The 12,500-nt window shown below is 45.3% G+C and overlaps 1 protein-coding gene across 5 annotated transcripts in view; it reads left to right on the top strand.

The window, feature by feature from the left end:
* The window catches only part of fmnl3 (formin-like 3), a 115,379-nt gene that overhangs the window by 80,306 nt on the left and 22,573 nt on the right, over nucleotides 1-12,500 (top strand). For all 5 annotated transcript variants that reach the window (XR_010036364.1, XM_063208188.1, XM_063208190.1 and 2 more), the window contains 6 exons: nucleotides 1-22; nucleotides 1,376-1,486; nucleotides 2,815-2,964; nucleotides 5,722-5,823; nucleotides 9,255-9,642; nucleotides 11,772-11,855. The exon at nucleotides 1-22 is cut by the window's left edge and continues 53 nt beyond it. Coding sequence is in view for 4 of the 5 variants with exons in the window: in XM_063208188.1 (XP_063064258.1) it covers nucleotides 1-22; nucleotides 1,376-1,486; nucleotides 2,815-2,964; nucleotides 5,722-5,823; nucleotides 9,255-9,642; nucleotides 11,772-11,855 (857 nt within the window). In the remaining variant the exon portion in view is untranslated. The remainder of the gene's footprint in view (nucleotides 23-1,375; nucleotides 1,487-2,814; nucleotides 2,965-5,721; nucleotides 5,824-9,254; nucleotides 9,643-11,771; nucleotides 11,856-12,500) is intronic.

Below are 12,500 nucleotides of genomic sequence, written 5' to 3'. Positions count from 1 at the left end.
CGAAGGAAACATCGACTTCATGGTAAGAATTTGAAAAATGCTGCCGAAGTCCTTCTGTGAATTTCCTCCGCACACAGGCAGGGTCGGATTAAGATGGCCAGGGGCCCCTAGGCTACAGGTTGCTGTGGGGCCCCCAGAAAGCAAATTCCGCAACAAATGTTCATAGACCGTGTCATATAATTGCGAGCTAGGAATTGTGCATAACATGTCTGCCACCTCTACTCAACATAATTGAATGAATTTTCCAATATTGCATCCTGTCATAATTCTGCCATTTTTCACTTTTGGCCAATCAGGGGGGCCCTGGAAGGTGGTGGCCCCTAGGCTGCAGCCATACCTAGCCTGTGCGTTTATCCAGCCCTGAACACAGGTGACAGGTTCACTACGTAGTTAGCTCATCCTCTTACATAGGATGGGTACGATGGACAGGATGCGTAAATTGGAAGTGACTTTTGCTCTCCGAACCCAGCGTGTTCGCTTCTGCTAACGTCACAATAGATTATGTCGCTTCAGTTTTATTGCCATGACCATGGAAGCTGCTGGGGGCACAAAGGGTTCAAAATTCCCAGCTCTGGGGGGAGGGAGGGCCCAGATTTGGGTCCCCATTGCATTGTATGTATTAGATGGGGGGGGGGGGTGTTGCTTTTCAGATGACTTTGTCCCGGGCCCAGCCAAAGCTGTCAGCTGTCAGATGACGGATGAAAAGTGGTTAAAGTTCCACCCATGTCTGCTTACGTCACCAGGGCCGCTGACAGCTTTCGCAAGGGCCCAGGACAAAGTCATCTGACAGGGCCCCCTACCCAATAAATACAATGTAATGGGGACCCAAGTCTGGGCCCTCTATCTCCCTGTGCCCGGGACACCATACCCCTTTGTTCCCCCCCCCCCTGGTCGACAGGCCTGAACGTCACAACAGATAACGTACGGACATATAGTAGCTTCAGGTTTATTGCCATGACACATGTAACAAAAGGTGGTCAAAGTTCCCCCCAGATGTTTCCACTCACTCACGTCTGCCTCATCTGCAGTCTGCAGCCCTTGCAGGGGGAGGGGGGGATGGAGAGAAAACCTGACCTCTAAAATGGCATATGTGACCTCTAACCTTGCATATGTGTCTGTGTGTGTGTGTGTGTGTGTGTGTGTGTGTGTGTGTGTGTGTGTGTGTGTGTGTGTGTGTGTGTGTGTGTGTGTGTGTGTGTGTGTGTGTGTGTGTGTGTGTGTGTGTTGTGTGTGTGTGTGTGTGTATGTGTGTGTGCGTGTGTGTGTGTGTGTGTGTGTGTGTGTGTGTGTGTGTGTGTGTCTGCGTGTGTCTGCGTGCATGCGTGTGTGCCTATGTTTATGTGTCTGTCTCTTGTTCTCTCCGTGCCCTGTGCAGGTGGCCTGTATGCAGTTCATCAACATCGTGGTCCACTCGGTGGAGGACATGAACTTCCGAGTCCACCTGCAGTATGAGTTCACCAAACTGGGACTCGACGACTACTTGGAGGTGAGGTCACTGTCTGGTGCTTAGTCTGCATTATACTGTTTTATGCAATGTTGACAACTTGCACTTATTTACTTTAAAGTGCACTAGGTAGGAGACAAATCAATGCAACACGTCATCTATTTAGTCATCTTCTATGTAGTGAACTATTTAGTGAATGAATTCGTCAAATTCGGCCTGGATGACCACCTATAGGGGTGAGAACATTGGATACTATGTAATACTATGTAATACTATGTAATACTATACTATACTGTACTATACTATACTATACTGTACTATACTATACTGTACTGTACTATACTATACTATACTGTACTGTACTGTACTATACTGTACTGTACTGTACTGTACTGTACTATACTATACTATACTATAGTAAACTATACTATACTACCGGTAGGCCTATACTATAGGCCTACTATACTATACTACACTACGCTACACTATACCATACTGTTCTACACTATACTGTAGTATACTACATTACACTACACTACACTACACTATACTATACTATACTATACTATACTATACTATACTATACTATACTATACTATACTATACTATACTATACTATACTATACTATACTATACTATACTATACTATACTGTACTATACTATAGAGTTCACCAAACTGGGCCTGGGTCAATGAAGAGAGCGAGTGTACATTTGGGACATGGCCTGGGTCTGTGAAGAGAGCAAATGTTCATTTGGGATATGGTCTGTGTCTGTGTCTGCTCGAGTTCGTTTGGCTGTCCTCAAATGCCTTGTCACATCATCTGTAAAACGTTAACACGGAACTGACTTTTTGAAGGGGGAAAAAGTGGAGGGAAATGTGCGGTGGATCTCAGTTGTGGTTAACTCTGCAGGCCTATGGCCTGGCATGTACCTCACATCGCTAACGGTTAGCCATGTGCCTGCAGAAGATTTTTTTTTTTCTTTTTTGAAGAAGAAGTTTGAATTTGTTGGTATGTAAATATGAAGCGATTGCACAGGCTGTTTCCATTACTACCAAATGGCTCAGTATGAAAAGTACAAATGCAGGCCAAATACTGAAGCAGAAAGAAGAGAAGAAATGAAATAAAGGTAACCAGAGAAGGGTAGTGATGGAAGTGTCATTTAAAAGAGATTATTACAAATGCAGGCAAGACGTCAGTGTGGGATGGAGTATGTCTTTGTCTTTGTATCCTTTGAATGTGTGTAGATGTTTGTTTTACTAAGTTAATCTACTCTACTCCACTCCAATGTATCTCTCCTCTCCTCTCCTCTCCTCTCCTCTCCTCTCCTCTCCTCTCCTCTCCTCTCCTCTCCTCTCATCTCCCAACAGAAATCCAAGCACACAGAGAGTGACAAGCTGTCGGTGCAGATCCAGGCCTATCTGGATAACGTGTTTGACGTGGGCGGGCTGCTGGAGGATGCGGAGACCAAGAACGTGGCCCTGGAGAAGGTGGAGGAGCTGGAGGATCACCTGTCACATGTATGGAATACGTTTCCCATAATTCCACTTGTCACGTGTAGGCACTGCATTTCCCACAATGCCTTTTGTCACATTAACTACATTTCCCATGAACCGCCTGTACATGACTGCTGCAACTGTAATACTGTATACTGTAATACAAGGAGATAAGGATATTAATTTATCACATGCATAGAAATACTGTGTGTAAGACAGGCAATGGAATTGACATGCATTGGAATTATCAGGATATTCAGCATTTGTTATTGAATGAAGATGTGGACCGAACCGATACTCTGTGTAATGCGTGCACAGTTGCATGAGCATTTGTCTGTCTGTGGGAGTAAGTGGGGCTGCTATTTTAGTGTAACCATACATCACCTGGAACACTCCAGCAGGCTGTTCCTGTGGTGGGTAGAGAAGTAGAGAAGTAGAGAAGGCAGGCAGATTACACAGGGCAAGCCATACAAAGAAAGAAAATAGCTTGCCATATATTTCGAATGTCTCTGATCTGAACACATAAATGAGTTAATTTAGACGATCTGACTAGCTAGAACAGGGCTGGGGAACCTATGTTTATGTCTCGAGGGCCATTTGCAGCCCTTGAAGTCGTTTTAACCGGCCCCCGATTTTAATGTTATGCAGCTTCACATGAAAGGTGACATATTTTGTAAAGGAATCTTATAAATTGCATTTGCAATACAATTAAGTTACCTTCAGGGGACCTAGAGAAGGTGGGATCTGTTTTAAATATGGCCGCCTTCAATATAGGCCTAAAGTGCAGGGGAAATCCTGGTCTGTGTTGATAATACGGCCCTCTAAGGACTTTTACGGCCCTTCGAATAAAAAAGGTTCCCCACCCTTGAGCTAGGAGGATAGACTTACGCAGTGGATTGGGAAAAAAATGAAGCAGCACTTGAACTTTCCAAAACTGGGACCATTTTGGAGCACTAAATATGAAGTGTGTGAGTCTGGGTAATACACGTAATATGTATCAGGAAGACTAAATACTGTTTTTCTTTGTGACCGTGGGATTCCTGTCTCTGTACTAGAGTGGGCCTCGGCACTGCAAAGGCCAGATACCGAGACACGGAAAGGTCAAGGGGCGCCATTTGGGGAATTTCATAACAATACTCTCGCTCACAGGACCTAGAGCTGAACTATTATGGAGGTGGAGAGAGAGAGAGAGAGAGAGAGAGAGAGAGAGAGAGAGAGAGAGAGAGAGACAGAGACAGAGACAGAGACAGAGAGACAGAAAGAGATACAGAGGCTAGAGGGGAGAAAGAGGCAGAGAGAGACAGAGACAGAGAGACAGACAGAGAGACAGAGGCAGAGAGAGACAGAGACAGAGACAGAGAGACAGACAGAGAGACAGAGACAGACATAGGCTACATACATAATGACATGGGGTAGGGTATGATATTGACACTCTATTCCCACCTTTCTCTCTCATACCAAGTTTCCCCACCTCTCTATCATACCAAAGTATTTCATGTTTGTAGTGGCTTCTGAGGCTGGGAATTGTAGGCATACATGGGTTGAAGTGACAATTCAACAATACAGTAGATCGATATTGAATCGGTTCCCTGCCCTGGTTTCCAACCTGGGCCCTGGGGATCTCCATTATTGGCGGGGTCCTGGCACCGCACCTTCAAGGAAATCCCTGGGGGAAATCCTGAAATACAGAGGACTGGGACTGAACATCATACGTAGAAAGAAAGTGAAAAGTTTGACACAGAGAAAGTACCCAGAATGCACCCTGAATCCCTCAAATATTCCACAGCCAGCCGTGTCATCGTGCTGTATCCTGCTACAGCTCTCCTCTGTTTAGTGATGCTGTGTCATGCTGCTCAACATATCTCATTACAGACCTATGCAGCTACTAGAGAGAGAGAGAGAGAGAGAGAGAGAGAGAGAGAGAGAGAGAGAGAGAGAGAGAGAGAGAGAGAGAGAGAGAGAGAGAGAGAGAGAGAGAGAGAGTGAAGGAGGCTGCATCTGGGAGAGATTTTTGCTGGCTGGCACTTACGGGATCGGATCGCTCGATCAGTTGTTGATTTGTTCCTCTTTTCTTTTTTTCTGCTTCATCCCTCACTTTATGGTATCACCCTCCTTCACACTTCACAACCGCTCTTTTCTCCATCTCTCTCTCTCTCTCTCTCTCTCTGGACCATTCTCGCCTGCACTCCACTCCTCTCCTCTCTCTATCCCTCTTGATCTATCTCTGTGTCTCTCCCCATCTCTCTCTGCGTCTCTACATCTCTCATCCTCTCTCCACACAACTCTTGCCTGCACTGTTATCTGCCTCTCTCCCTTTCTCCACCTCTCTCTCTCTGAATTTCTGATTCTCTGCGCCTCTCACCATCTCTGGTCTGCGCCTCTCCATCCGCCTGCACCCATCCCGTCCCCCTTGCCTCTCGGACTCTCCATCTCTCTAAAATCCCTTTCATCCATCCATCCACTCATCCATCCTCCTTTCCCGCTGTGCCTCTCTAACTTTCTCCACCTCTCTCCATCTCTTCTCTCTCATCGCACCATGCTGCATGTCTTATTTCCCCTGCCTCCCTGACTCTCTGCACCGCTCCCCAACTCCCTGTATCCATCCCTCTCCCTTTCTCTCTGCACCATGGTTCCTGTGGTGGCGTCTCCCCTGCCTCTCCCCTGCTCCTCCTGCTGGACTACTACGCGTCCCCTCTCCCCTGCTCCTGCTCCTGCTCCTGCTCCCCTCTACTCCCTCTGCTCCCTCTGCTCCTGCTCCTGCTCCTGTCGGATTACGTCTAGGTGACGGAGAAGCTGCTGGAGGTGGAGAATGAGACTATTATGAAGGTGGCCGAGCTGGAGAAGACGCTGCTGCAGAAAGACAAGGACCTCCACGCCATACGGGTAGGCTCATCACACACTAATACTGTAACACACTATATTACACACGCCATACGGGTAGGATTATAATAACACACTAATAACACACTATATTACACACGCCATACGGGTAGGATTATAATACACTAATAACACACTATACAGTTATACGGATAGGCTCATGGCAGTATTTTATATACAAATGTGCATTATATATGGGTAGGTTCATAACACACTAAATACAAATGTGCATTGTATATGGGTAGGTTCATAGCGTAAAACAACTACTGTGCATTAATGTACAGTAATTCAGTACAGGCTGGAAATATACCAGTAGCTGATGCGCCATACAGTACAGTACATATGGATAAGAGACTTCCAACATACTCAAGTCTACGTAAACAAGTAGCCTGACATGATACCACTGGTGTGCAGTATGTGCAGTATGGGTATGCTGGCAGTAGTATAAATATGTAGTAAATATGTAAATATGTAGTATAAATATGTAGTATAAATATGTAAATATGTAGTATAAATATGTAGTACATATGTAAACATGTAGTATAAATATGTTTAGGCTGACAAAATCAACTGGTGTGCTAGTATGTGCCATATACTACAATGTATTGCTACTTTATGTACTGTAGGCCTACTAGTCTGCCATAGCAACAGGAATAACAGTACCACCCTCAACCTCAAATAGCTTATTTTGGGGTGCTTATTATGGGCTGTCCAGAGGTGGATGGGTCGCTAAGCCGCTCATTCAATGTGCATGTCCAGTTTATGGCCATAGATACTGGTGATCAATGCAGTGGAGTTTTGTAAGATGCACCGTGCCTGTGACTATAAAATCTAGTATACTGTATACATGTACTGGTATGCCATAGCAACAGGAGTAACCACCCTCAGCCTCAAATAGCTTATTTTTGAAATACTTTTTATGGGCTGTCCAGAGGTGGATGGGTCACTAAGTCAGTCATTCAGTGTGCATGCATATGACCATATAGCCTACTGTAGATGACTGCAGTTTTGTCTGTGCCTGTGACTATACAGTCTAGTATACTGTATACATGTAGACTCTGCAGAGAGTAAATTGGACTTGAGCCATCTAGGGCTCTCAGCTCTGCTCTCAGCTCAGCTCTTCTTAGCCTCCTCTCATCAGCACAGCAGCCAGCTGGAGCAGAGCAGAGCAGAGCAGAGCAGAGCAGCCAGCTCCATTAGCCTCTGTATTTATAGCAATACACTAGTGACATATTGACCACTGTCATTACATAAGGAGGGAATCCCCTTCAATACTAAAGCCAGCATCAGCAGTAGAATTATGGCAAGGTCCACTACAGGTATATTATGGACCCTTGTGACATGCAGTGCCAAATGCTACTTTAATGACTAATAAAGAAAATCTCTTAGGTCCTCATCAGCTGAGCTCTAGGTATTTGCCTCAATATTTGTAGCAGTACAGTAGTGACATATTGGCCACGTTTGCATGGAGCTTTTAATTCCGAATTAATCATTCAGAATTAAATAGTACCATCAAGTTTCCTTTGGTCTTTCAGTTAATTCAGAATTAAGAAGTGTTTACATGATGTCTTCAAAGTGGAATTAAGCTTTATTCAGAATTAAAGTGAGTTAATTCGGAATTAAATGTCTCATCATGTAAACGTAGCAATAGCAATTGACCACTGCCATTACATAAGAGATCCTCCTATTAACAAAGGCCAACAACAAGGTATACTGTAGAGGAATAGTAGAGGAAAGAGTCGTTCTTGATTTGAACGGACATTGAGAACATTAATTAACATCAAGGCAAGACATGTATAACCCTTGTCTCATGATGTGTCACCTGTTCTTTTGAAACTCGGCTGTAGAGCCGAGATTGTTCTCCCGACAACCGTTGTAAATGCGTTCTATTGAAACAACTGGGGACAATACAAACGTCTGAAAACACTAATGTTAAACCAACTCGGAGTACACAGAAGCGCTCCGAGTTTGTGCTTCGGAACTCCGATTTGAGTACCCATTCTTTTGCACTTTTCTGAGGCAGAAGCCGGAGTTTCCGACAATCGAGTTTCAAAAGAACGAGCCATATGACCTGTTAATGACTAATGAAATAGCAAGCTTATAGGTCTTGATCTCTGATGTAACCTGGCCTCTCCCAGAGCCATACAGAAGGGAGAGTTACGCGATTGGAGGACCAGGAATTAAATGGCAGCCCCGCCTTTCAGCGAGATTAGGTTGTTCCTAAAGCGGCTGTCTTTCTATAGACTCAACATAGAACCACCACATTAATAGCCAAAATTAGAACTAACGAACTATACTGCGGAGTAATCACCACAAATATGTAAACCATCAACTGTCTCGGTGGTGATAATCACAACATTTTTACCATCTGTGATGTTTATCTGAAGTTATTACTACGAACAGCAAGTCTTGTCATATTCCCTGCATTGCATCGCATTGCATTTGCTGTGTGCTACGCCCACTACTAGGAACTAACATTCGCAATGCTGAGCAGTACTGAGAAGCTAAAACAGCTAATTTTGCTAATGAGGAAGTCGGCCTTAGCACACAGCGGAGATTGCCCGACTCTCCCCTCTGTATGGCTCTGGCCTCTCCCATTTGTAATGCCGCTCATACCCGTGAATCATCATCATCATATCAGTCTCAGAATCAGTGTAATCGGTCAAATGCACTTGTGTATACAAGATATTTGAGATTACATCCAGCATAAACATGTGATACCCATGAAAAAGTACTAACCCTTTGCTGCCTCTTTTTTATGAGGTTTTGTATCTTGGTGTGGTCACTGAGTAATGTAATGTAATGCAAAATGACTAATGTGCAAAACCTTCAATCTCTTCATCGTGGTTGTAATCTGACCTCTTTGTGTCTTTATCTTCCTCCTCTTTCTCACCTTGTTATTCCCAATTTCAAGTTTAAGTTCATGTTTTATTTAGTCATACCAACAGTATAAAGTACAGTTGTTAGGAATGTTATTTGGTGTGCTCACACAAACAACAATACAACTAAAGACACAAAACTAGGGGGGTGGGGTACATGAAAGAAACAGGGGGGTACATAAATAAAAAAAACAGGGAATGACATACAACAACACATACAATATTGGAGACATTGAAAAGTGTAGCGCAATATTTAAAGTGCATGGAATTCCTCAACCTCCATCGAATCTCCTCATGCCATTCTCTTTCTCTTTTTACTCTAAACCCACTCCTCCCCCACCTCCCTCCACTTCACCCTCATGTTCTCCTCCATGCCCCTACTCCTCCTCCTCATCTCCTTCCTCTGTTTCTGTCTCTGATTCTTCCTCCTCCTCCTTCTCCTCCTTCTCCTCCTCCTCCTTCTGCACCTCCTCCTCCTCCTCCCCCTCCTCCTCCTCCTCCTCCTCCTCCTCCTCCTCCTCCTCCTCCTCCTTCTGCACCTCCTCCTCCCCGCAGGAGACGTATGAGTCTGCGAGTACGCAGGTGCACACGCTGCGGCGCATGATCAACGAGAAGGAGGCGGCGTTCAAGCGGCAGGCCAACATCGAGAAGCGCCTTCTAGAACTCGAGCAGCAGGGCTCCATCCGCCTCCGCAAGCAGCCCGACGGAGACATCTCCATAGAGACGCTCATCGCCGGGGGCAGCGGCCCGGGAGGGCCAGGAGGAGGGGGAGGAGGAGGAGGAGGAGGAGGAGGAATCGGGGTCCCCCTCAGTGAGTTCTTCCCACCCGCGCCCCCTCCAGAGCTCCTGGCCGGTAGCTCGGCCTCCGCCGTGCCCATGGTGGAGGCAGCACCACCCCCACCGCCTCCCCCGCCACCCCCACCACCTCCTCCACCACTACCAGGTACAGTACTACCAGCTTTCAAAGTAGCCAGGCTGTTGTAGATGCTGGTTACACGTATATGCAGATATTTTAACCCCTTAAGACGCGGCTTTAAAAGTTTGTTGTTACCAGTATGGTAATGACCAAGTCGTGGTGCATTACTAAAGGGCCTGTGTTGTGTCATAGTACTGCAGTGCTATGGTAGTCACATGTCAATGATTATTACAGCGTGCCACTGGAGGTACGGCGCGCATTAAGGGGCTACATGCGGATATACGCGGTTTATGTGTAAACACAACGTTTGGATAAAAAAAAAAAATCATTGTGATAGGGGTGTTTTTGGTACTCCATAGTTTCATCACAAACTATCAGAACATAGAGTTAATTAAAAGTTCGACATATTTTTTCAGTCCGATTCCCTGGTCCAACCTATCACAAATTATACATAGCTCAACTCTTGATCCAGGTGCATGAGCTACAGTAGTTTGTGGATCACTATGACTATCACTATCAAGTAGGTTCTTATTCGTAAGAATTCGTTCTCCATATCTATGGGAGTAAAGCTGATTGGCTGTCGACCTGGCGAAGAATCAGCTTTACTCCCATAGAGATGGCTCACTCATCTCACTCTAAGAACCGGGGACATATTCATGTCCTAATGTTTTTACTTCTGTCCAACATTGTTTTTCCAAGTGCCACACACACATCTGTCCCACTGTAATGGAACACAGAGACCGACAGGGACTTTGCAGCACTTTGCAGCACTTTGCAGCACTTTGCAGCACTTTGTGTCGGCCGAGATAAAAGCGCTTATCCTGAGGTCTGCTACTCACGTCTGCTGACACACAGACAGCTGAGGACACACATTGTCTATTTTGGTGTGTGTGAGCAAATGTATTTATTCAAGAGCACACAATCACACACACCGGCGTGCATGCACACACGCACACGCAACACACACACACACACACACACACACACACACACACACACACACACACACACACACACACACACACACACACACACACACACACACACACACACACACATACACACACACACACACACACACACACGAAAGCTGACCTTGTTAGTAGCTGAGGAGTCGCTCAGATGTTTCCTGAGCGGTATTCCCCTCCATCAGTCTCTCTCTCTCTCTCTCTCTCTCTCTCTCTCTCTCTCTCTCTCTCACACACACACACACATACCCACACACACACATACACGCACACACACACGCACGCACGCACACACACACACACACACACACACACACACACACACACACACACACACACATACACACACACACACACACACACACACACAGTGGGTCTGAACAGGAAAGTCGAAAGCTGAGTCTGTTTCCTGATGGTCAAGGGAATGGCACGACTCTCTCTCTCTCTCTCTCTCTCTCTCTCTCTCTCTCTCTCTCTCTCTCTCTCTCTCTCTCTCTCTCTCTCTCTCTCTCTCTCTCTCTCTCTCTCTCTCTCTGCCTGAGGATGCAGCTGCTGATGTAACACATGGCAATCTCCTCACAAAGATCTGCAAACCAAGACCTCTAAGAACACTGTATGACATAGGAAAACAAAACAATAATAGTGAAATAATGCATCATCACTCCAATTGTTTTACGCCAGATTGTTATCAATGTTTCTTCAATAGGCAGGTTTCTGTTGTTGTGTCCTTTGGACTCCCCACTCTCTCTGTCGAGGATGCAGCTGCAGTCCCTCCATGGCAGTCAGGGCCGCTGACAGCTTTTGCTGGGCCCAGGACAAAGTCATCTGAAAGGGCACCCTATTCAATACATACAATGTAATTGGGACGCAATTCTGCACCACCACCCCCCACCCCCCTATCTCCACGGGTCCGGAAGAACATACCCCTTTACCAAGAACACCCCCCAGATGAATTTTTCAATATTGCATCTTGTCATAATCCTGCCCTTGTCATAATTTTTCACTTTTGGCATATCAGGGGCCCCCTGGCAGGTGGAGGCCCCTAGGCTGAAGCCATATCTAGCCTGTGCATTAATCCGGCCCTGACTGTATGTGTCATGTGGGCCCAGGTTACCATCTTTTATAGCACTTGTTGTTGTTTATGTATGTTGTTGTTGTTGTTGAGTAAGGCTCTTGTGTTATTTGCAGGGCCCAACCTTCATGTCCCTCCACCGCCTCCTCCTCTCCTGCTCGACGCCTCCCCATCCATGATCCTCACCACGGGCCTATCAGGTGAGAGCAGCGCTCAGCACTCATTCACTAATGTATATATAGTATCTCTCCACAGCATGTTTACATTGGCTTAATGTATAATGCTGCAGGAGGCGGTCATAGGAGTTCCCATATTATTCTTCAGGATGTGGATGTTGACTGTAGGATGCTGATGTATTGCTGACAAAATGTAACATTATCTACTTACACTGGGGTCAGTATTAAGGTTAGAGTTCGGTATGTACAGTACAATGCAGTACACAGAACAGAAGTATGCTATATTTTATTTGCTTTACGTACCCTGGAAATGAAAGTGTAGATTCAAGTATAAACTAACTGAACTGCTTTTTAAAGGAAGAGATTGGCTTAAAACAAAAAAAGCTTAACAAGTATGTAGGGTCAGGCAATATCTTCTAATCTGAAACATGGCCAATAATCCAGTGCAATGGAATGCTAATCTAAATCATATTGTGCACTGTAAAAATGTGGGGTGTCAATTGTTTCAAAGTAAACCTGTATGAATCACAGTATTTGGAGAGTCAAATTGGGAGTCAAAAGTCAGGGTACAATTTTGTAGGTGGCCAGTGTAATTTCTACTCTTGCTCTTAATCTTTACACAATATTGAGTTTAATTAACTTGGTTACACTGACCTAAGAGTAAAATGA

This window comes from Engraulis encrasicolus, chromosome 10, assembly GCF_034702125.1.
Source record: "Engraulis encrasicolus isolate BLACKSEA-1 chromosome 10, IST_EnEncr_1.0, whole genome shotgun sequence".
NCBI lineage: Eukaryota > Metazoa > Chordata > Actinopteri > Clupeiformes > Engraulidae > Engraulis > Engraulis encrasicolus.
This window is presented reverse-complemented; position numbering and strand designations above follow the sequence as displayed.